This window comes from Carcharodon carcharias (assembly GCF_017639515.1).
Source record: "Carcharodon carcharias isolate sCarCar2 chromosome 36 unlocalized genomic scaffold, sCarCar2.pri SUPER_36_unloc_1, whole genome shotgun sequence".
NCBI classification, from domain to species: domain Eukaryota; kingdom Metazoa; phylum Chordata; class Chondrichthyes; order Lamniformes; family Lamnidae; genus Carcharodon; species Carcharodon carcharias.
Window position 1 is genome coordinate 4053858 of NW_024470726.1, and position 20423 is coordinate 4074280.

The 20423-nt window shown below is 58.2% G+C and overlaps 1 protein-coding gene across 5 annotated transcripts in view; it reads right to left on the reverse strand.

Moving 5' to 3' along the window:
* Nucleotides 1-225: 225 nt before the first annotated feature.
* LOC121274294 (pre-B-cell leukemia transcription factor-interacting protein 1-like) overlaps nucleotides 226-20423 on the reverse strand; it is a 54883-nt gene continuing 34685 nt past the window's right edge. For all 5 annotated transcript variants that reach the window (XM_041181525.1, XM_041181526.1, XM_041181523.1 and 2 more), the window contains 4 exons: nucleotides 19271-19365; nucleotides 16651-16767; nucleotides 11386-12782; nucleotides 226-1036 (listed from right to left, as the gene is read on the reverse strand). In XM_041181525.1, coding sequence (XP_041037459.1) covers nucleotides 868-1036; nucleotides 11386-12782; nucleotides 16651-16767; nucleotides 19271-19365 — 1778 coding nt within the window. In that variant the 3' untranslated portion in view covers nucleotides 226-867. The remainder of the gene's footprint in view (nucleotides 1037-11385; nucleotides 12783-16650; nucleotides 16768-19270; nucleotides 19366-20423) is intronic.

The window sequence follows — 20423 nt, forward strand, 5'->3', positions numbered from 1 at the left end:
AGTCTCTGTCATCTCTGAGGTCTGAGGTGTGAAGCCAGGTCCTGGAGGTCAGTGTGCAACTGCTCCTGACCCCCTGCGCTGTGACCCCCTGCGCTGTGACCTCCTGCGCTGTGACCCCCTGCGCTGTAACCCCCTGCGCTGTAACCCCCTGCACTGTGACCCCCTACACTGTGACCCCCTGTGCTGTGACCCCCTGCACTGTGACCCCCTGCACTGTGACCCCCTGCGCTGTGACCCCCTGCACTGTGACCCCCTGCGCTGTGACCCCCTGCACTGTGGGCAGGAAAATTCTCTCTCAACTTATCATCCCTGTGACAATCTATTTTCAGTGGTATCAGTGGAGGAACAAGGATCAGGCCCCAGGACACTGGAGAGAATTCCCACACCAACCTGCCCTCACTCTTCTCCAATAGAACCACGGGGTCTTTTACATCCACCTGAGAGGGCAGACGGGCCTCAGTTTAATGTCTCATCTGAAAGATGGCACCTCCAACAGCGCAGCACTCCCTCAGTACTGACCCTCCGATGGTGCGGCACTCCCTCAGTACTGGCACTGGAACTGTCGTCCTGGATTATGGGGCTCGAAGCGATGGAGTGGGGACTTGAACCGATTACCTTTTGACTCCAAGGCATGATAGAGAGTGAGAGAGAGAGAAAGAATGACCGACAGAGAGAGAGTGTGGGTGAAACGAGAGGGGCAGTGAGGGAGAGGGGCTGGAGGGGTAGTCAGGTGATAACCATACATGACTGCACTCTCTTGCCTCTTTCCTCTACCATCGTACATGGAAAACATCAAAAAACACACACAGACACTCACACAGACTCACACTCACATTCACACACAGACTCACAGTCTGAGTCTGGATGCTAAGTCTCAAGTTGTGTTTTGCCCTTGTCCTCTGCCCTGCTCTTCATGGGTCGCCATTGGCTGTCCCACTCTTTGTGGCGGTGATGGTTGCTGTCCCTCGCTGCTCTAGAACCTTCTTGGTCCTTACGCTCTCTCTCCACGTTCTTCCGCTTATCCTTCTTGGTGCTTCTGTAACAGAAACATGTCAGGAATTATATCCACGGTGATGCCTGTCCTGTTGGCAAGTTTAATGTGGCCCTCCCTGAACAATTTACCAACTTTCCTCTTATTTCCCACGCAAAACAGGACAGCATCTCATAACAAACTGGGAGCAGGTCAACAGCTCAGCGTGGACGGAGCTTTACTCTGTATCTCACCCTGTGCTGTACCTGTCCTGGGAGCGTTTGATGGGGACAGTGTAGAGGGAGCTTTACTCTGTATCTAACCCTGTGCTGTACCTGTCCTGGGAGCGTTTGTTGGGGTCAGTGTAGAGGGAGCTTTACTCTGTATCTAACCCCGTGCTGTACCTGTCCTGGGAGCGTTTGATGGGGACAGTTTTAGAGGGAGCTTTACTCTGTGTCTAACCCCTTGCTGTACCTGTCCTGGGAGTGTTTGATGGGGACAGTGTAGAGGAAGCTTTATCTGTATCTAACCCCGTGCTGTACCTGTCCTAGGAGCGTTTGATGGGGTCAGTGTAGAGGGAGCTTTACTCTGTATCTAACCCCGTGCTGTACCTGCCCTGGGAGTGTTTGATGGGGTCAGTGTAGAGGGAGCTTTACTCTGTATCTAACCCTGTGCTGTACCTGTCCTGGGAGCGTTTGTTGGGGTCAGTGTAGAGGGAGCTTTACTCTGTGTCTAACCCCTTGCTGTACCTGTCCTGGGAGTGTTTGATGGGAACAGTGTAGAGGGAGCTTTACTCTGTATCTAACCCTGTGCTGTACCTGTCCTGGGAGTGTTTGATGGGGACAGTTTAGAGGGAGCTTTACTCTGTATCTAACCCCATGCTGTACCTGTCCTGGGAGTGTTTGATGGGGACAGTGTAGCGGAAGCTTTACTCTGTATCTAACCCCGTGCTGTACCTGTCCTGGGAGTGTTTGATGTGGACAGTGTAGCGGAAGCTTTACTCTGTATCTAACCCCGTGCTGTACCTGTCCTGGGAGTGTTTGATGGGGACAATGTAGAGGGAGAGAGGGAGGGAGTGATGGTGCATCGGAGAGACAGAGAGAGGGACAGTTGGGGAGAGAGAGAAAGCGAGAGGGAGGGAGAGACAGGGCCAGAGGGATAGATACAGAGAGACAGAGGCGGAGACAGAGAGATGGAGGTCCTGGGGAATGTGGAAGAGGAGATCCAAGAGGAGTATCTGACTAAGAACTTGCCTCAGTGGCGGACATATTGTGGAGCTCTGTCTGCCTACAAGATGCTGCTCCTCATCGATACTGAATAGAAAGCATGTAAATTCTTCAGGAAGCAGTGTGGTGGCTGATTGTTCGCATGAGCTGTATTGAGCTAAAGAAAGTGCGATAACTAAAAAGGGGATTTTGATCTTGTTCAAAAGAGAGACATCTGGCACTCATGAGGGCTAACACAAGAATGCTGAATTTCAAGCAATCACAGCAATTTACACTGCAGGAGGAAAAGAATGCTGATTGTTTGACAAGTCACTGATTGGCTGACGTGTTGCCATGCAGAAAGCAAAGGGGAACTACAAGCTCCCCAGGCTCCTGGGTAGTTCAGGAAAAAGGGGCAAGGCTTGAACATGTTCCTTTTTGCTTGCAGAGCACGGGTCCCTGTGTATGAATGTTATGTCACTCCTCGCAAGTTAGAACTGAGTCACTTTACAAATGTGACTGATTATCTTAAATTGGTTGTTAGTGTGGTTATTAGCATGCTCAGGATGGTTCAGCGAGTGCTGCCCAATTGGCGGAATCACATCTAACAGTCGATGTTTTGTTTTCGGTTTTGCAAGCGCAGCCTGGTTGAGGACTATGACCACCTATTTCCGTTACAAGTGATTTTTCACATCTAACTGTAACGTGCTTCCTCTATGGCCAACTCCTCAGCCAATCAGGGTCGGCTTCCCAACCAATCGGCACCCTCTCCTCCGGTGCTATCAATTGTTGTGAGAGTTTGAAATTTGGCATTCTTGTGTTTGTCCTGATGAGTGCAAGACGCCAAACTTCGACAGCGTGACGCCCCCTACACAACGTACCCACCCAGAGGGGATCTGTTTGCAGCAAGGGAATATATGGCCACTCTCCAGGGGGAGAAATGGGAATGACAGAAAAACACGAGAAGGATCTTGTCGGGAGACCCTCGTCTCTCCGAGGTGCCAGTCACGAGCAGAGGAGGGGAACCCAGAGCAGCTGTCAGTTAGCGTGACGGGGGTGAGAACGTAAACGCCCTCAGAAGCGGCTTCAGCAAGACTGAGATCCGTGAACCTAGGTGCAGTGTCCCACAGCTCCCCAAGTTAGTGGCGGCTCTCGGCGCAATGAGGAGTGAGCGATGAAGTCCCCGTAGGCTTGGGATGGGAGGCAGAACCTTACGCCCCCTTTAAACCAGCGGCCGATGATGGCATTCGTGCTGACTATAAACGTCATAGGGGAGGGTGCAAATTCTTAGCGTCTCCTCATGGCACCAGCAGCTCACGGGGGGGGGGGTGCGGGGGGGGTGGTGAGGCCGAGCAGATGGTGAAGGTTTGCCCATCGAAAGCAAACCAGAAGCCACGGGCCACGGTGTGTGTTGGGGGGGGCGGGACCCCGAACCGTGTCACGGCGCCAGAATGGAGGGGGCTCAGTTTTCTTCTTGAAGTGTCCTGTCGCTTTAAGAGTGTGCGGACTGTCACCTTTAAGTGCGTGCTTTGGGTGGCAGGCATTGGCGAGGGGAGGAGGCGGTATAATGGTATTGGTCACTGGACTAGTAATCTCGTCGACCCAGGGTAATTATCGGTGGAACTGGGTTCGAATCTCGTGAGGGTATTAGAAATTTTTTTTTTAAAAGAAAAGTCTGGAAGGTGACCAGGGAACGATTGTCGCCAAAAAACCCCATCTAGTTCACTCCCGCCCTTTCGGGGAGGGAAATCTACAATCCTTACCCGGTCTGGCCCTACACGTGACTCCAGGCCCATGAGCAACGGGTTCGACTTCTGAGGCAGCCGAGTTTTGAAAGGAAAATCTCTCGGCGAACATCGGGCCCACTGCAGACTGCAGAAATCACAGAGGAAAGCGGATGGAGGGCTTGGAAGGATGGGGGTGGGGGAGGGGGGGTTGTGTGGGGGGAGGGGGGTGTTGTATGTGGGTGGAGAGGGGGGGGTTGTGTGTGGGGGGAGGGGGGTTGTGTGTGGGGGAGAGGGATTGTGTGTGGGGGAGGTGGGGTTGTGTGTGGGGGGAGGGGGGTGTGTGTGTGGGAGGGGTGTGTGTGTGTGGGAGGGGGGTGTGTGTGTGGGAGGGGGGTGTGTGTGTGGGAGGGGGGTGTTGTATGTGTGGGGGGGAAGGGGGTTGTGTGTGGGGGGAGGGGGTTGTGTGTGTGGGAGGGGGGTGTGTGTGTGGGAGGGGGGTGTGTGTGTGGGAGGGGGGTGTTGTATGTGTGGGGGGGAAGGGGGTTGTGTGTGGGGGGAGGGGGGTTGTGTGTGTGGGAGGGGGGTGTTGTGTGTGTGGGGGGGAAGGGGGTTGTGTGTGGGGGGAGGGGGCTTGTGTGTGTGGGAGGGGGGTGTTGTGTGTGTGGGAGGGGGGTATTGTGTGTGTGGGGGGAGGGGGTTGTGTGTGTGGGGGGGAAGGGGGTTGTGTGTGGGGGAGGTGGGGTTGTGTGTGGGGGAGGTGGGGTTGTGTGTGGGGGAGGTGGGGTTGTGTGTGGGGGAGGTGGGGAGTTGTGTGGTGGGATGGGGGAGGGGGGATTGTGTGGGGGGAGGGGGGATTGTGTGGGGGGGAGGGGGGATTGTGTGTGGTGGGGAGGGGGGATTGTGTGTGGTGGGGAGGGGGGTTGTGTGTGGGGGGAGGCAGGGGTTGTGTGTGGGGGGGAGGGGATTGTGTGTGGGGGGAGGCAGGGGTTGTGTGTGTGTGGGGGAGGGGGGTTGTGTGTGGGGGGAGGGGGGTTGTGTGTGGGGGGGAGGGGATTGTGTGTGGGGGGAGGCAGGGGTTGTGTGTGGGGGGAGGGGGGTTGTGTGTGGGGGGGGAGGGGGGTTGTGTGTGTGTGGGGGAGGGGGGTTGTGTGTGGTGGGGAGGGGGGTTGTGTGTGGGGGGAGGGGGGTTGTGTGTGGGGGGAGGGGGGTTGTGTGTGGGGGGGAGGGGGGGTTGTGTGTGGTGGGGAGGGGGGTTGTGTGTGGGGGGGAGGGGATTGTGTGTGGGGGGAGGGGATTGTGTGTGGGGGGGGAGGCAGGGATTGTGTGTGGGGGGAGGGGGGTTGTGTGTGGGGGGGAGGGGGGTTGTGTGTGGGGGGGAGGGGGATTGTATGTGGGGGAGGCGGGGGTTGTTTGTGGGGGGAGGGGGGTTGTGTGTGTGGGGGGTGTGTGTGTGTGTGGGGGGGGAGGGGGATTGTGTGTGGGGGAGGGGGGTGTGTGTGGGGGGGGAGGGGGGTTGTGTGTGTGGGGGGTGTGTGTGTGTGTGGGGGGGGAGGGGGATTGTGTGTGGGGGAGGGGGGTGTGTGTGGGGGGGAGGCAGGGGTTGTGTGTGGGGGGAGGGGGTGGTTGTGTGTGTGGGAGGGGGGTTGTGTGTGTGGGGGGAGGGGGGTTGTGTGTGGGGGAGGGGGGTTGTGTGTGTGGGAGGGGGGTGTTGTGTGTGTGGGGGGGAAGGGGGTTGTGTGTGGGGGGGAGGAGGGTTGTGTGTGTGGGAGGGGGGTGTTGTGTGTGTGGGGGGGAAGGGGGTTGTGTGTGTGTGGGGGGAGGGGGGTTGTGTGTGTGTGGGGGGAGGGGGGTTGTGTGTGTGTGGGGGGAGGCGGGGGTTGTGTGTGGGGGGAGGGGAGGATTGTGTGTGTGGGAGGGGGGTGTGTGGGGGGGGAGGGGGGCTGTGTGTGGGGGGAGGGGGATTGTGTGTGTGGGGAGGCAGGGGTTGTGTGTGGGGGGAGGGGGGTTGTGTGTGGGGGAGGCAGGGGTTGTGTGTGGGGGGAGGGGGGTTGTGTGTGGGGGAGGCAGGGGTTGTGTGTGGGGGGAGGGGGTGGTTGTGTGTGTGGGAGGGGGGTGTGTGTGTGGGGGGAGGGGGGTTGTGTGTGTGGGAGGGGTGTGTGTGTGTGGGGGGGAGGGGGGCTGTGAGTGGGGGGGAGGGGGGTTGTGTGTGGGGGGAGGGGGATTGTGAGTGGGGGGGAGGGGGGTTGTGTGTGGGGGGAGGGGGATTGTGTGTGTGGGAGGGGTGTGTGTGTGTGGGGGGGAGGGGGGTTGTGTGTGTGTGGGAGGGGGATTGTGTGTGGGGGGAGGCAGGGGTTGTGTGTGGGGGGAGGGGGTGGTTGTGTGTGTGGGAGGGGGAGGTTGTGTGTGTGGGAGGGGGGTGTGTGTGTGGGAGGGGGTGGTTGTGTGTGTGGGGGGGAAGGGGGTTGTGTGTGTGGGAGGGGGAGGTTGTGTGTGTGGGAGGGAAGGGGGTTGTGTGTGTGGGGGGGGAGGGGGGTTGTGTGTGTGGGGGGGAGGGGGTTGTGTGTGTTGTGGGGGGGATTGTGTGTGGGGGAGGCGGGGGTTGTGTGTGTGGGGGGAGGGGGGGTTGTGTGTGTGTGGGGGGAGGGGGGTTGTGTGTGTGTGTGGGAGGGGGGTTTGTGTGTGGTGCGGAGGGGGATTGTGTGTGGGGGGAGGCGGGGGTTGTGTGTGTGTGGGGGGAGGGGGTTGTGTGTGTGGGGGGGGGAGGGGGTTGTGTGTGTTGTGGGGGGGGGCTGTGTGTGGGGGGAGGCGGGGGTTGTGTGTGTGTGGGGGAGGGGGGTTGTGTGTGTGGGGGGAGGGGGGTTGTGTGGGGGGGAGGGGGGTTGTGTGTGGGGGGAGGGGGGTGTGTGTGTGGGGGGAGGGGGATTGTGTGTGGGGGGAGGGGGGTTGTGTGTGTGGGGGGAGGGGGGTTGTGTGTGGGGGGAGGGGGGTTGTGTGTGTGGGGGGAGGGGGGTGTGTGTGTGGGGGGAGGGGGATTGTGTGTGGGGGGGAGGGGGGTTGTGTGTGGGGGGAGGGGGGTGTGTGTGGGGGGGAGGGGGATTGTGTGTGGGGGGGAGGGGGGTTGTGTGTGTGGGGGGAGGGGGGTTGTGTGTGGGGGGAGGGGGGTGTGTGTGGGGGGGAGGGGGATTGTGTGTGTGGGAGGGGGGTGTGTGTGTGGGGGGGAGGGGGGCTGTGTGTGGGGGGGAGGGGGATTGTGTGTGGGGGGGAGGCAGGGGTTGTGTGTGGGGGGAGGGGGATTGTGTGTGGGGGGAGGGGGATTGTGTGTGGGGGGAGGGGGATTGTGTGTGGGGGGGAGGGGGATTGTGTGTGGGGGAGGCGGGGGTTGTGTGTGGGGGGAGGGGGTGGTTGTGTGTGTGGGAGGGGTGTGTGTGTGTGTGGGGGGGAAGGGGGTTGTGTGTGGGGGGGAGGGGGGTTGTGTGTGTGGGAGGGGTGTGTGTGTGTGGGGGGAGGGGGGTTGTGTGTGTGGGAGGGGTGTGTGTGTGTGGGGGGAGGGGGGTTGTGTGTGTGGGAGGGGGGTTTGTGTGTGTGGGAGGGGGTGTGTGTGGGGGGGAGGGTGTTTGTGTGTATGGGGGAGGGGGGGGTGGTGTGTGTGTGGGGGGTTTGGGGGGGTTGTGTGTGTGGGGGGGAGGTGGGATTGTGTGTGGGGGAGGGGGGGTGTGTGTCTGGGTGGGGAGGGGGGTTGTGTGTGGGGGGGGGGTTGTGTGTGTGGGGGGGAAGGGCGTTGTGTGTGGGGGGAGGGGGGTTGTGTGTGTGGGGGGAGGGGGGTTGTGTGTGTGGGAGGGGGGTGTTGTGTGTGTGGGGGGGAAGGGGGTTGTGTGTGGGGGGGAGGGGTGTTGTGTGTGTGGGGGGGAAGGGGGTTGTGTGTGTGGGGGGGAAGGGGGTGTGTGTGTGGGAGGGGGGTGTTGTGTGTGTGGGGGGGAAGGGGGTTGTGTGTGGGGGGGAGGGGTGTTGTGTGTGTGGGGGGGAAGGGGGTTGTGTGTGTGGGGAGGAGGGGGGTTGTGTGTGGGGGGTAGGGGGTGTGGTGTGTGTGTGGGGGGTTTGGGGGGGTTGTGTGGGGGCAGGGGGTTTGTGTGTGTGTGTGGGAGGGGGGTGTTGTGTGTGTGGGAGGGGGAGGTTGTGTGTGTGGGGGGGAGGGGGGTTGTGTGTGGGGGGAGGCGGGGGTTGTGTGTGGGGGGAGGCGGGGGTTGTGTGTGTGTGGGGGGAGGGGGGTTGTGTATGTGGGAGGGGGGTGTTGTGTGTGTGGGGGGGAGGGGGGTTGTGTGTGGGGGGAGGCGGGGGTTGTGTGTGTGTGGGGGGAGGGGGGTTGTGTATGTGGGAGGGGGGTCTTGTGTGTGTGGGAGGGGGGTTGTGTGTGTGTGGGAGGGGGGGTTGTGTGTGTGGGAGGGGGTGGTTGTGTGTGTGGGGGGGAAGGGGGTTGTGTGTGGGGGGGAGAGGGGTTGTGTGTGTGGGGGGTTTGGGGGGTTGTGTGGGGGGTTTGGGGGGGTTGTGTGTGGGAGGGGGTGGTTGTGTGTGTGTGGGGGGTTTGGGGGGTTGTGTGGGGGGCAGGGGGTTTGTGTGTGTGTGGGTGAAGGGGGGAGTCGGAGCCCTTCCCACCGCCAATTAAAGGGCCCACGTTGAGCATGGGTCTAAGTCGCCCCGGGCGGAATGGGCCCCGCGGGTCACGAAAGCTCAACCGAGGGCGGGTTGGAGGGTCCGGGGCCAAATATACGTCCGGGTGACTGTGGAGGGGGGGGGGGGGGGCCGTGGTCTGCAGCTCCACCAAGGCAGCAGCCCTCGGGCCTTCAGGGGGCTCACTAGAAGCGACCACCCGCACCCTCCATTTTGATCGGGTCTCCCCCGCAGCCCTCTTCCCCCACCCCCACCCCCACCCCCACCCCCGACCTGCCGCATGCGCCATGTGGAGTTCAGGCCCCTCGATACTGATCTTGCCGTCAGCCACATTAAAAAAGATGCGTTTTTCTCACCCGTAAACGTATTCTGTCACGGGATGCGGCTGGAGAAGGCCACTCGGCCCCTCGAGCCTGCTGCCCCATTCAACAGGATGGCGGCTGATCCAACTGTCACCTCGACCCCACGCTCCCGCTGACCCCCCACCACACCCCCCATAACCTTTCACCCCCTCGCTGATCAAGAATCTATCCACCTCTGCCTTAAAAATACTCAAGGACTCTGCTTCCACCACCTTTTGAGGGAGAGAGTTCCAAAGACTCTCGACCCTCAGAGAAAAAACTCTCCTCATCTCTGTCTGAAATGGGTGACCCCTTATTTTTAAACAGTGATTCCTAGTTTGACCCCCCTCTAGTTCGAGATTCTCTCACACCCTCTCTACATCCACCCTGTCAAGACCCCTCAGGATCTTGAAGGTTTCAATTAAGTCACCTCTTACTCTTCTAAACTCCAGTGTTTACAAGCCTAACCTGTCCAGGCTTTCCACATGAGACAACCCGCCCTATCCAGGTGTTAGTCTGGTAAACCTTCTCTTGAACTGCTTCCAATACATTTACATCCTGCCTTAAATAAGGAGACTGATGCTGTACACAGTGCTCCGGATGTGTCCCTGTACATCTGAAGTGTAACCTCCCCTCACAGTAATGAGCGTTAATGTGTGGGGCTGGGTAAGTGCCACCTCCCATAACGGTGATGGAAGAGGGCACGTGGTGAGGGGTCGAAGGGGAGGGTGTTCGCAGCTCCAGCAGAGTCACACCGAACCATGCACGGGCCAGACATAGTTCAGTCGTTTGAAAATAAGCTCCATGATATTAAACTGTCAGTCAGGAGGAAATACATGAGGGAGGAAGGGACAGAAGGATATGCAGATGGGCCTGTTTTTTATCCCCCCCGTGCTTTCAGCACAACTGCAGTGAAATGGATAGCGGGGCTGTTGTTTATTGCATGAATTACATTTGTTAAGTTGAGGGGTGTAACGTGAGGGGGTAGGGGGGAGCTAAGAAACGACAACACTGTGAGAAAGGCAGATAAAACCAGACAAGAGGGCAAGAGTGATAGCTCACACCGCGAGAGGAGACGTTCGAGGGCAACAGGTGTTTCTTCAGGGTGACCGAAGGTCGCGGGATGGATATGTGTGATTAAAACCCTGCATTTATATAGCACCTCCAATGTAGTAAAATGTCCCAAGATGCTTCACAGGGGCGTTGTCAAACAGAATCTGAACCCCGGGACACGTGAGGAGATAATAGGGACAGGGTGGCTAAAAGCTCAGTCAGAGAGGCCAGTTTTAAGGAGTCTTTGAAGAGGAGAGAGCGAGACAGAGAGAGACAAGAGTGAAACAGAGAGAGAGACAGAGAGAGACAAGAGTGAAACAGAGAGAGAAACAGAGAGAGACAAGAGTGAAACAGAGAGAGAGAGACAGAGAGTGAGAAAGAGAGTGAGGCAGAGAAGAGACAGAGAGAGAGTGAGACAGAGAGAGAGACAAGAGTGAAACAGAGAGAGAGACAGAGAGTGAGAAAGAGAGTGAGGCAGAGGGAGAGAGAGAGAGTGAGACAGAGAGGAGACAGAGAGAGAGAATGTGAAAGAGAGAGAGACAGAAGGTGAAAAAGAGGGAGACACAGACAGAGAGAGAGAGAGAGAGGGGGAGAGAGAGAGAGAGAGACAGACAGAGAGAGAGAGAGAGAGGGGGAGAGAGCGAGAGAGAGACAGACAGACAGAAAGAGAGAGGGGGACAGATAGTGAGACAGAGAGGGAGGGGGGAGAGAGAGAGAGAGGGGCAGAGAAAGAGAGACAGACAGAGAGAGAGAGAGAGAGAGGGGAGAGAGAGAACGTGAGAGAGGTGAGAAGCGGAGAGGTTTAGGGAGCATCTGACATGGCTGTCACTGAAGCACAGAACATCAGAAATGAGATGGTACCGCGGCTGTGGGGTAATGGGTCTCTCTTTCATGCCTCGGAGTCAGATGGTCATGGATTCGATTCCCCACTCCAGAGACTCGAACCCCATAATCCAGGCTGACGCTTCCAGTGTCAACACTGAGGGAGCACCGCACTGTCGGAGGGTCAGTACTGAGGGAGTGCCGCACTGTCACAGGGTCAGTACTGAGGGAGTGCCGCACTGTCGGAGGGTCAGTACTGAGGGAGTGCCGCACTGTCGGAGGGTCAGTACTGAGGGAGTGCCGCACTGTCGGAGGGTCAGTACTGAGGGAGTGCCGCACTGTCACAGGGTCAGTCCAACAGTGTGGCACTCCATCAGTACTGACCTCCGACAGTGCGGCGCTCCTTTAGACTGGATCCCTCAGCCTGGATCCCTCAGCCTGGGTAACAGGCTCAAGCCTCTGGAGTGGGGCCTCGAGCCCACAACTTTCTGACTCCGCGGCCTGAGCGCGGGCACCCCCCTGGAGCCCCAGCGCTGTGCACCCCCACCACCCCCCGCCCTCGTGTTCGGAGCGGTACCGGCGCCGGCCCCTCTGTCACCCACCTGCGTTTCCGGGCCGCGTCCCCCAACAGGCCCCTGAAGACGTAGTCCTCAAAGTCCTCGACGGCATCGTCATCTCCGAACACCTTCTCCGCTATTTCCTCGATGTAGTCGTCCAGGTCGTCGAGGAAGTCGCCGAACCTCATCCGCTGGTGGACGAAGACGCCATCTTCGAAGAAGGGGCCGACCAGCTGCCGGAGCTCGTCGCCCCAGGACCCCCCGAGCCCGGAGCTCCGGATGTAATCGTTCAGCAGCCCGAGGAACTGCTCGGCCCTGACCGGCTCGAGGGCCACGTCGAAGAGGTCCACGCCCTCCTGGCGGGCACAGCTGCCCACGTCCGCGCAGCCTACTGGAACGCCGTAGCGATGCTTCGGGCGCATCAATAGCTTGTCCTTCTTCCAGAACTTATTGTGCTGGTGGTGGCGGTGCTCGCCCTGGCTGTCCCGCCTCTTCCCCTCATCCCTCTTCCGGTGCTTCTCCGTCTCTTTCCGCCTCTTGTGCTCTTTGGCCTTCACGTCTTCCTCCGCCCGCTTGCCGCCCTCGGGTTTCCTCGGGTGCCCCTTCTGGCCCCTCGGCCAGTCTCGCCGCTCCCCGCCCTCTCCTCCTCCGCCCTCCCAGGCCTTCCCCGCGCTCTCCCTCCACGCTCTGTCTCCGGCAGCCCTCCCCTGGCCCCCGCCCGCCGGGGGGTCTCCCTGGGCCGTGGGCTCGGCGGGGGCGGCGAGGGGAGCGCCTGGGCCTTGCTCCCGCGTGGCGTCCGAGACAGGGGCGTCCGAGACCGGGGCGTCCGCGTCCACTGCCTCCTCCCCGCGCGGCTCCGTGGCGTTGGGCGAGGGCTCGTTCGGGCGGCCGGTTTGGCCTTCGGCCTCCTGCCAGTCGCCTGCGCCCGGCTCGGCCTCCTTCGCTTTCTTCCTCTTCTCCCTGGGCGTCCCGTAGACCTTCTCCCAGATTTCCGAGCGCTCCAGCTCGAAGGCCAGCCTCTGCTCCATCTCCTCCAGCCCCTCCAGGATGGCCGGGGTCTCGAGGGCTACCCCGAGGGCGCTGACCCGCTCGATCAGACTCTCCAGGGCCTGCCTCATGGAGGCGACGATGCCTCGCTGCTTGTCCAGCTCCTGGCGCAGCATCAGGGCCTCGGCCGCCAGGTTCTCCCTCTGGGCCAGGAGCCTCTCCACGCTCCTCCCGTCCGCAGGCTGACCCTCGCCGGGCCGGGCACGGGCTCCCTGCGCCGCGTCCAGCCTCTCCCGCAGGCCCCGCAGCTCCCCCTGCAGGGCCGACAGCGCGCCCTCCTCGTGGGACAGGTGCTCGGTCAGGCGCTGGGCCAGCTGCCTCAGGCTCTGCTGCGACTCCACCGGCAGCCGCTCTCCACTCGCCCTCAGCAAACCCTCCAGCTCATCCCTCTGCCCCTGGCCAGGTCAAAACACAACAAAGCAAGGAGGCAAAGTCAGTTCGGCTGTCGTTACCCCAGCTCAGAAACAGGCCATTCGGCCCCTCCGCTCCGTGTTTCTGCTCCACCCCCTACCCCATCAACATAGTTTTTAATATTCGTTCACGGGATGTGGACTTCGCTGGCTAGGCCAGCGTTTCTTGTCCATCCCTAATTCACATTTGCTGTGGGCCCGGAGTCACGTGTAGACCAGACCCGGGAAAGGAGGGCAGATTTCCCTTCCCTAAAGGGGCATTAGTGAACCAGATGGGGCTTTTATGACAATCCAAGATGGTTTTATACTCATCATTAGACCCTTAAATCCAGATTGTTACTGAATTCAAATATGCCGGTGGTGGGATTTGAACCACCATTACCCTGGGTCCCTGGAATATTAGCTCAGTGACAGTACCACTTCGCCATTAGTAGGAGAGACCAGGACCCGAGGGCACAGCCTCAGAGTAAAGGGAAGACCTTTTAGGACAGAGATGAGGAGAAACTTCTTTAGCCAGAGAGTGGTGAATCTATGGAATTCATTGCCACAGAAGGCTGTGGAGGCCGGGTCATTGAGTGTATTTAAGATGGAGATAGATCGGTTCTTGATTGGTAAGGGGATCAAAGGTTACGGGGAGAAGGCGGGAGAATGGGGTTGAGAAACTTATCAGCCGTGATTGAATGGCGGAGCAGACTCGATGGGCCGAATGGCCTAATTTCTGCTCCTCTGTCTTACGGTCTTATGGCCACCGTCTCCCCCATCATATCCTTCTATTCCTCTCTCCCTCGTGCGTTTATGCAGCTCCCACTCCCCACCCTCACTTTAAATACGTCACTGTTGAGAAGATGTTTCCACGAGTGGGGGGATCTCGAACTAGGGGGCACAGTGGCAGAATAAGGGGACACTCATTTCAAACCGAGATGCGAAGGAATTTCCTCTCTCAGAGGGTAGCGAAGGTCTGGAATTCTCTACCCCCCAGAGAGTTGTGGAGGCTAGATCACTGAAAGTATTTAAATAGGAGGTGGATAGATTTTTTCAAATATCGGAGAGTTGGGGGCTATGAGGAGGTGGCACGAAAGAGGAGTTGAGGCCCAGGGCAGATCAGCCATGATCTTATTGAATGGCAGAGCAGGCTTGAGGGGCCGAATGGCCTATTCCTGCTCCTTTTTTCTTATGTTCTTATGCTATTCACCTCAACCACTCCCTGTGGGAGCGAGTCCCACATTCTCCCCACTCCCCGCGGGAGCGAGTCCCACATTCTCCCCACTCCCTGTGGAAGCGAATCCCACATTCTCCCCGCTTCCCGCGGGAGCGAGTCCCACATTCTCCCCGCTCCCCGTGGGAGCGAGTCCCACATTCTCCCCACTTCCTGTGGGAGCGAGTCCCACATTCTCCCCACTCCCCGTGGCAGCGAGTCCCACATTCTCCCCGCTCCCCGTGAGAGCGAGTCCCACATTCTCCCCGCTCCCTGCGGGAGCGAGGCCCACATTCCTCCCACTCCCCATGGGAGCGAGTCCCACATTCTCCCCACTCTCTGCGTAAAGAAGTTTCTCCTGAATTCCCCATCGGATTTATCAGTGACTGTCTTATATTGATGACCCCCCTAGTTCTGGTCTCTCCCCCTCCCATAAGTAGAAACATCTTCTCTACGTCGACCATATCGAAACCCTTCCAGAATTTTAAAGTCCTCGATCAGGTCACATGACCCTCAGCCTCCTCTTTTCTAGGGAAAAGAGCCCCGGCCTGTTCAGCCTTTCCTGATGGTTATAACCTTGGTATCATCCTTGTGAATCTATTTCACACCTTCTCCAGTGTCCCAATATCTTTTTATATCATGGACCGTTCACAGTAAGTCCAAGTGAAGGCCTGATATAAGTTTAACATAATTTCCCTGATAATTATTAACAGGAAAACAATAAATCATTCACAGGAAAGCAAAGGCAATTTTCTACATTGACGTGTCTGACTGGGATGTGGAGGGAGATTTACTCGGAATGGGACCCGGGATGAGGGGCTTCAGTTCATGTGGAGAGACTGGGAGAAGCTGTGATTGTTCTCCTCAGAGCGGAGAAGGTTAAGGGGGAGATTGAATCGAGGCATTTGGAATCAGGAAGGGGGTTTGGACAGAGTAAATAAGGAGAAACTGTTTCCACTGGGCAGGAGGGTCGGTAACCAGAGGGGACACAGATTGAAGAGAATCGGGGAAAGAACCAGAGGGGGAGATGAGGAGAGTTTGTTTTTATTTACACAGCGAGTTGTTGTGATTTGGAAGGCGCTGCCTGAAAGGGCGGTGGAAGCAGATTCAATAGGAACTTTCAAAAAGGGGGGGAATCGGATAAATAGTCGAAGGGGAAACATTTGCAGGGGGATGGGGGAAAGAGTGGTGGTTGGGGGAATGGGGCTAATTGGATAGATCTTTCAGAGAGACAGCACAGGCACGATGGGCTGAATGGTCTCCTCCTGGGCTGTCATATTCTACAGGTCCGTGGATTCTATTGACTGGTTTCCCTGTGTTTTCTTTCTTGCTTCCCAGACAGTCTCGGTTTTTGATGGATGTCGGGATGTCCAGCGATCCCAATGGAGCTCCGACGAGTGTCCAGGCACCGTTAGCGGGAACGGAGGTATTTGTACTTTCCAAAATCAACTGGAAAGCAGCTAACCCGAGTCTGCCCTTTGATCCCACCTTCTGCTGGGAGTGAACACTGTCAACCAGGGCCCAGTGGCTCCCTCACTGGGAGTGAACACTGTCAGTCACGGCCCAGTGGCTCCCTCACTGGGAATGAACACTGTCAGTCACAGCCCAGTGGCTCCCTCACTGGGAGTGAACACTGTCAACCAGGGCCCAGTGGCTCCCTCACTGGGAGTGAACACTGTCAGTCACAGCCCAGTGGCTCCCTCACTGGGAGTGAACACTGTCAGTCACGGCCCAGTGGCTCCCTCATTGGGAGTGAACACTGTCAGTCACGGCCCAGTGGCTCCCTCACTGGGAGTGAACACTGTCAGTCACGGCCCAGTGGCTCCCTCACTGGGAGTGAACACTGTCAGTCACGGCCCAGTGGCTCCCTCACTGGGAGTGAACACTGTCAGTCACGGCCCAGTGGCTCCCTCACTGGGAGTGAACACTGTCAGTCACGGCCCAGTGGCTCCCTCATTGGGAGTGAACACTGTCAGTCACGGCCCAGTGGCTCCCTCACTGGGAGTGAACACTGTCAGACACGGGCCCAGCGGGTCCTTCTCTCTCTCTCACCCCTAAGTCAGAAGGTCAGGAGATTGAGTCCGCAGTCCAGGCCAGCACTCCCAGTGCTAGCACTGAAGGAGTGTCGCACTGTCACAGGGTCAGTACTGAGGGAGCGCTGCACTGTCGGAGGGTCAGTACTGAGGGAGTGCCGCACTGTCAGAGGGTCAGTTCTGAGGGAGCGCCGCACTGTCAGAGGGTCAGTACTGAGGGAGTGCCGCACTGTCGGAGCGTCAGTACTGAGGGAACAGATGGAGGAGGTTGCAGAGATAGGGAGGGGTGTAGGGGCTGGAGGAGGTTACAGAGACAGGGAGGGGTGTAGGTGCTGGAGGAGGTTACAGAGATAGGGAGGGGTGTAGAGGCTGGAGGAGGTTACGGAGGTAGGGAGGGGTGTAGGGGCTGGAGGAGGTTACAGAGATAGGGAGGGGGACGAGGAGGGATTTGAGAACAAGATTGGTGAGTGTTGAAAGCCTGCATGAGGGACAGGGGCTCTCAGGGACGGAAGGATCTCACGGACAGGGGGTCTCACTGTGAAGGTGCCTGTGACACTGACCATCCCACAAGGGGCAGCATTGGGGTGCACCTGGAAACTGAATGCTGAATCTTTAAACACCTCACCTGTAGATCCACGTGCATCTTCCGAATCTGCTGGTTCTCACTGGCCAGCTTCTCCAGCAGGGCACTCAAAGATATCATGGCACTCGGAGCTCCTTCAGCAGTATCGGCGATCCATGCCTGAAACAGAACAGGCCAGCGAGGCTGCAGCATGACAGAGAGCTCCATACAACTCAACAACAACCTGCATTTACATAGCGCCTTTAACATCGTTAAACGTCCCCAGCTGCTTCGCAGGAGCGTTATCGAACAGAATCTGACCCCCAGGCCACGGGAGGAGATATTAGGCACAGGTGAAAACAAGCTCGGTTTCAATGAGCGTCTTAAAAGAGGAGAGAGAAAGAGAGAGGGAGGGGTGTAGGGGCTGGAGGAGGTTACAGAGATAGGGAGGGGTGCAGGGACTGGAGGAGGTCACAGAGATAGGGAGGGGTGTAGGGGCTGGAGGAGGTTACAGAGATAGGGAGGGGTGTAGGGGCTGGAGGAGGTTACAGAGATAGGGAGGGGTGTAGGGGCTGGAGGAATTTACAGAGATAGGGAGGGGTGTAGGCACTGGCGGAGGTTACAGAGATAGGGAGGGGTGTAGGGGCTGGAGGAGGTTACAGAGATAGGGAGGGGTGTAGGGACTGGAGGAGGTTACAGAGATAGGGAGGGGTGCAGGGACTGGAGGAGGTCACAGAGATAGGGAGGGGTGTAGGGGCTGGAGGAGGTTACAGAGATAGGGAGGGGTGTAGGGGCTGGAGGAGGTTACAGAGATAGGGAGGGGTGTAGGGGCTGGAGGAGGTTACAGAGATAGGGAGGGGTGTAGGGGCTGGAGGAGGTTACAGAGATAGGGAGGGGTGTAGGGGCTGGAGGAGGTTACAGAGATAGGGAGGGGTGTAGGGGCTGGAGGAGGTTACAGAGATAGGGAGGGGTGTAGGGGCTGGAGGAGGTTACAGAGATAGGGAGGGCCAAGTCCGGGGATATGAATTTTAAAATCGAGGCGTTGCCGGACCGGGAGCCAGTGTGGGTCAGCAAGCAGGAGGGGGTGACGGGTGAACGGTACTCGGTGTGAGTTAGGACATGGGGGCAGCGGAGTTTGGAGAAGCTGAAGATAAGGAGAGGGGTGGATGTGGGAGAGCAGCCGGAATATTCGAGCGGAGGTAGCGACGACATGGATGAGGGTTCCTGCAGCCGATGAACTGAGACAGGGGCGGAGTTGGGCAGCGTTACGGAATTGGAAATAGCGATTGCGCGGATATGAGGCCAGGAGCTTGTGACGGGTTCGACGGTGAGAGAGAGATTGTGAACAGTCTAGGTTAGTCTCCAACTGTTGCCAGGGAAGTGGGGGCTGGAGTCAATAGCTGGGGGATAGAATCGAACACCTGTGGGACCATCCCCACTCCCCTCACTGGCATCGTACGATATTCCAATAGACCCATATTTTTCTTTCAGTCAACTGGGATGGAATGAAGTTGGACAATCCCAAACTCTACCGGGTTCAATGGGCTTCTCATAGGCAAGAGACAACACTCGACATTGGCAAATGGAGCCCACTGCAGAGGTAAATGTGAGGTCGTCCATTTTAATCAGGAGGATAGGGTCACCCATTACTTGGGGAGGTGCGAGTCTCGGTGGGGCAGAGGGTCCAAGAGACCTCGAGGTACAAACACATCGATCTCTCAGATTTGCGCCACTCGTTAACAAGGCAATAGAAAGGGACAAAGCAACTCTCGGGTTTATTTTTGGAGGGGTAGAATTGTGATTGAGGCTGTGGAGATCTACAGAGATGACACCAGGCATGTGCGTGTTTATAATAACCAGGAAAGGAATGACAGGCTGGAGCTCCTGTCTCTTGTAAAAGAAGTGAGGGGGTGACCTAATCAAGGAAAGGTTTCGAGTGAGCGGATACAGAGGAGAATGTTTCCCCTCGTGGGGATAAGCAGAGCCAGAGGCCGTCAATATAAGATGGTCACTAATAAATCCAGTCGGGAATTCGGGAGAAACTTCTTTATCCAGAGAGAGTGGGGGAGAATGTGGGACTCACTCCCATGGGGAGTGGTCAAGGTGATTCGCAGAGATGGATTGAGGGGGGGAAGCTGGATAAACACATGAGGGAGAGAGGAATAGAGGGATATGTTGATGGTGGGGGGGAGGGAGATGAACAGGAGGCTCGTGTGGAGCAGAAACATCAGCAGAGGGGCCGAATGGCCTGTTTCTGTGCTGTATATCCTGAGTAATTTCATAAGTTTAGCACAATTGCTACAAGATGCACTGCAGCAACTCACCAAGACTCCTTCGGCAGCACCTTCCAAACCCACGACCGCTACCATCTGGAAGGACAAGGGCAGCAGACACATGGGGACACCACCACCTGGAAGTTCCCCTCCGAGTCACTCACCATCCTGACTTGGAAATATATTGGCCGTTCCTTCACTGTCGCTGGGTCAAAATCCTGGAACTCCCTCCCTAATAGCACGGTGGGTGTACCTACACCACAGGGACTGCAGTGGCTCAAGAAGGCAGCTCAACCCCCACCTTCTCAAGGGAAAGCCAGTGTTGCCCGGCTTCCTCGACACTCATCCCCAGCCCCCCAGCGCGATGACAATGCGCTTGCAACAGCCCAGGCGCTCGCTGCTTCACTCACCTGGTCGCTGGTGGGGAACTCCAGGTCACCGGGCAAATGTCCATCCACCTCCCGCTTGTAAAGTGGTCCAGCTTCTGGTTCCTCGCCCTCTGGGTCTGTACAAGTAGAAGGCCAGTGTTCAAACAATGAGGTACCGCGGGTAACGCAGAGGTTGGCATGGACCACGCCAACCCCTCAACTCAGACCTCTAACCCCGCAGTTAAGCTGCACCCTGGCAACGCTCGGGGCAATTAAAGAGGGCAGCGCCTCAGGATGCCCCAAAGCACATCGCTGCCCGTGAAGGTCCTCCTCAACTGCGTTCACTGCTGGGATGGAGGGAAAGCCAATTTGCGCACAGCAAGCTCCCACTTACAGCAATGTCATGGTGAACCGGATCATGTCTTTGCACTGATGTCGGTTGAGGGATTAAATGTTGGGCCTCAAGACACCGGGGAGAACAGTCCCCGCCTCCCCACCCCGTTCTCCCCACTACCCCATTCCTGCCCCCAGCTCTTCTTCCAATAGCGGCTCCTGGATATTTTATATCCAACCGAGAGGGCAGGTGGCAGCCTCGGTTTAATGTCTCACCTGGAAAGACGGCACCACTGACAGTGCGGCACTGCCTCAGTACTGACCCTCCGACAATTCGGCACTCCCACAGCACTGACCCTCTGACAGTGCGGCACTCCCTCAGCACTGACCCTCCAACAGTGTGGCACTCCCTCTGTACTGACCCTCCGACAGTGCGGCGCTCCCTCAGTACTGACCCTCCGACAGTGCAGCACTCCCTCTGTACTGACCCTGCGACAGTGCGGCGCTCCCTCAGCACTGACCCTGCGACAGTGCGGCACTCACTCAGTACTGACCCTCCCACAGTGCGGCGCTCCCTCAGTACTGACCCTCCCACATTGCGGCGCTACCTCAATACTGACCCTCCGACAGCGCGGCGCTCCCTCACTGCTGACCCTCCGACAGTGTGGCGCTCCCTCAGTACTGACCCTCCGACAGTGCAGCACTCTCACAGTACTGACCCTCAGCCAGTGCGGCACTCCCTCAGTACTGACCCTCAGCCAGTGCGGCACTCCCTCAGTACTGACCCTCTGACAGTGCGGCACTCCCTCAGTACTGACCCTCCGACAGTGCGGCACTCCCTCAGTACTGACCCTCCGACAGT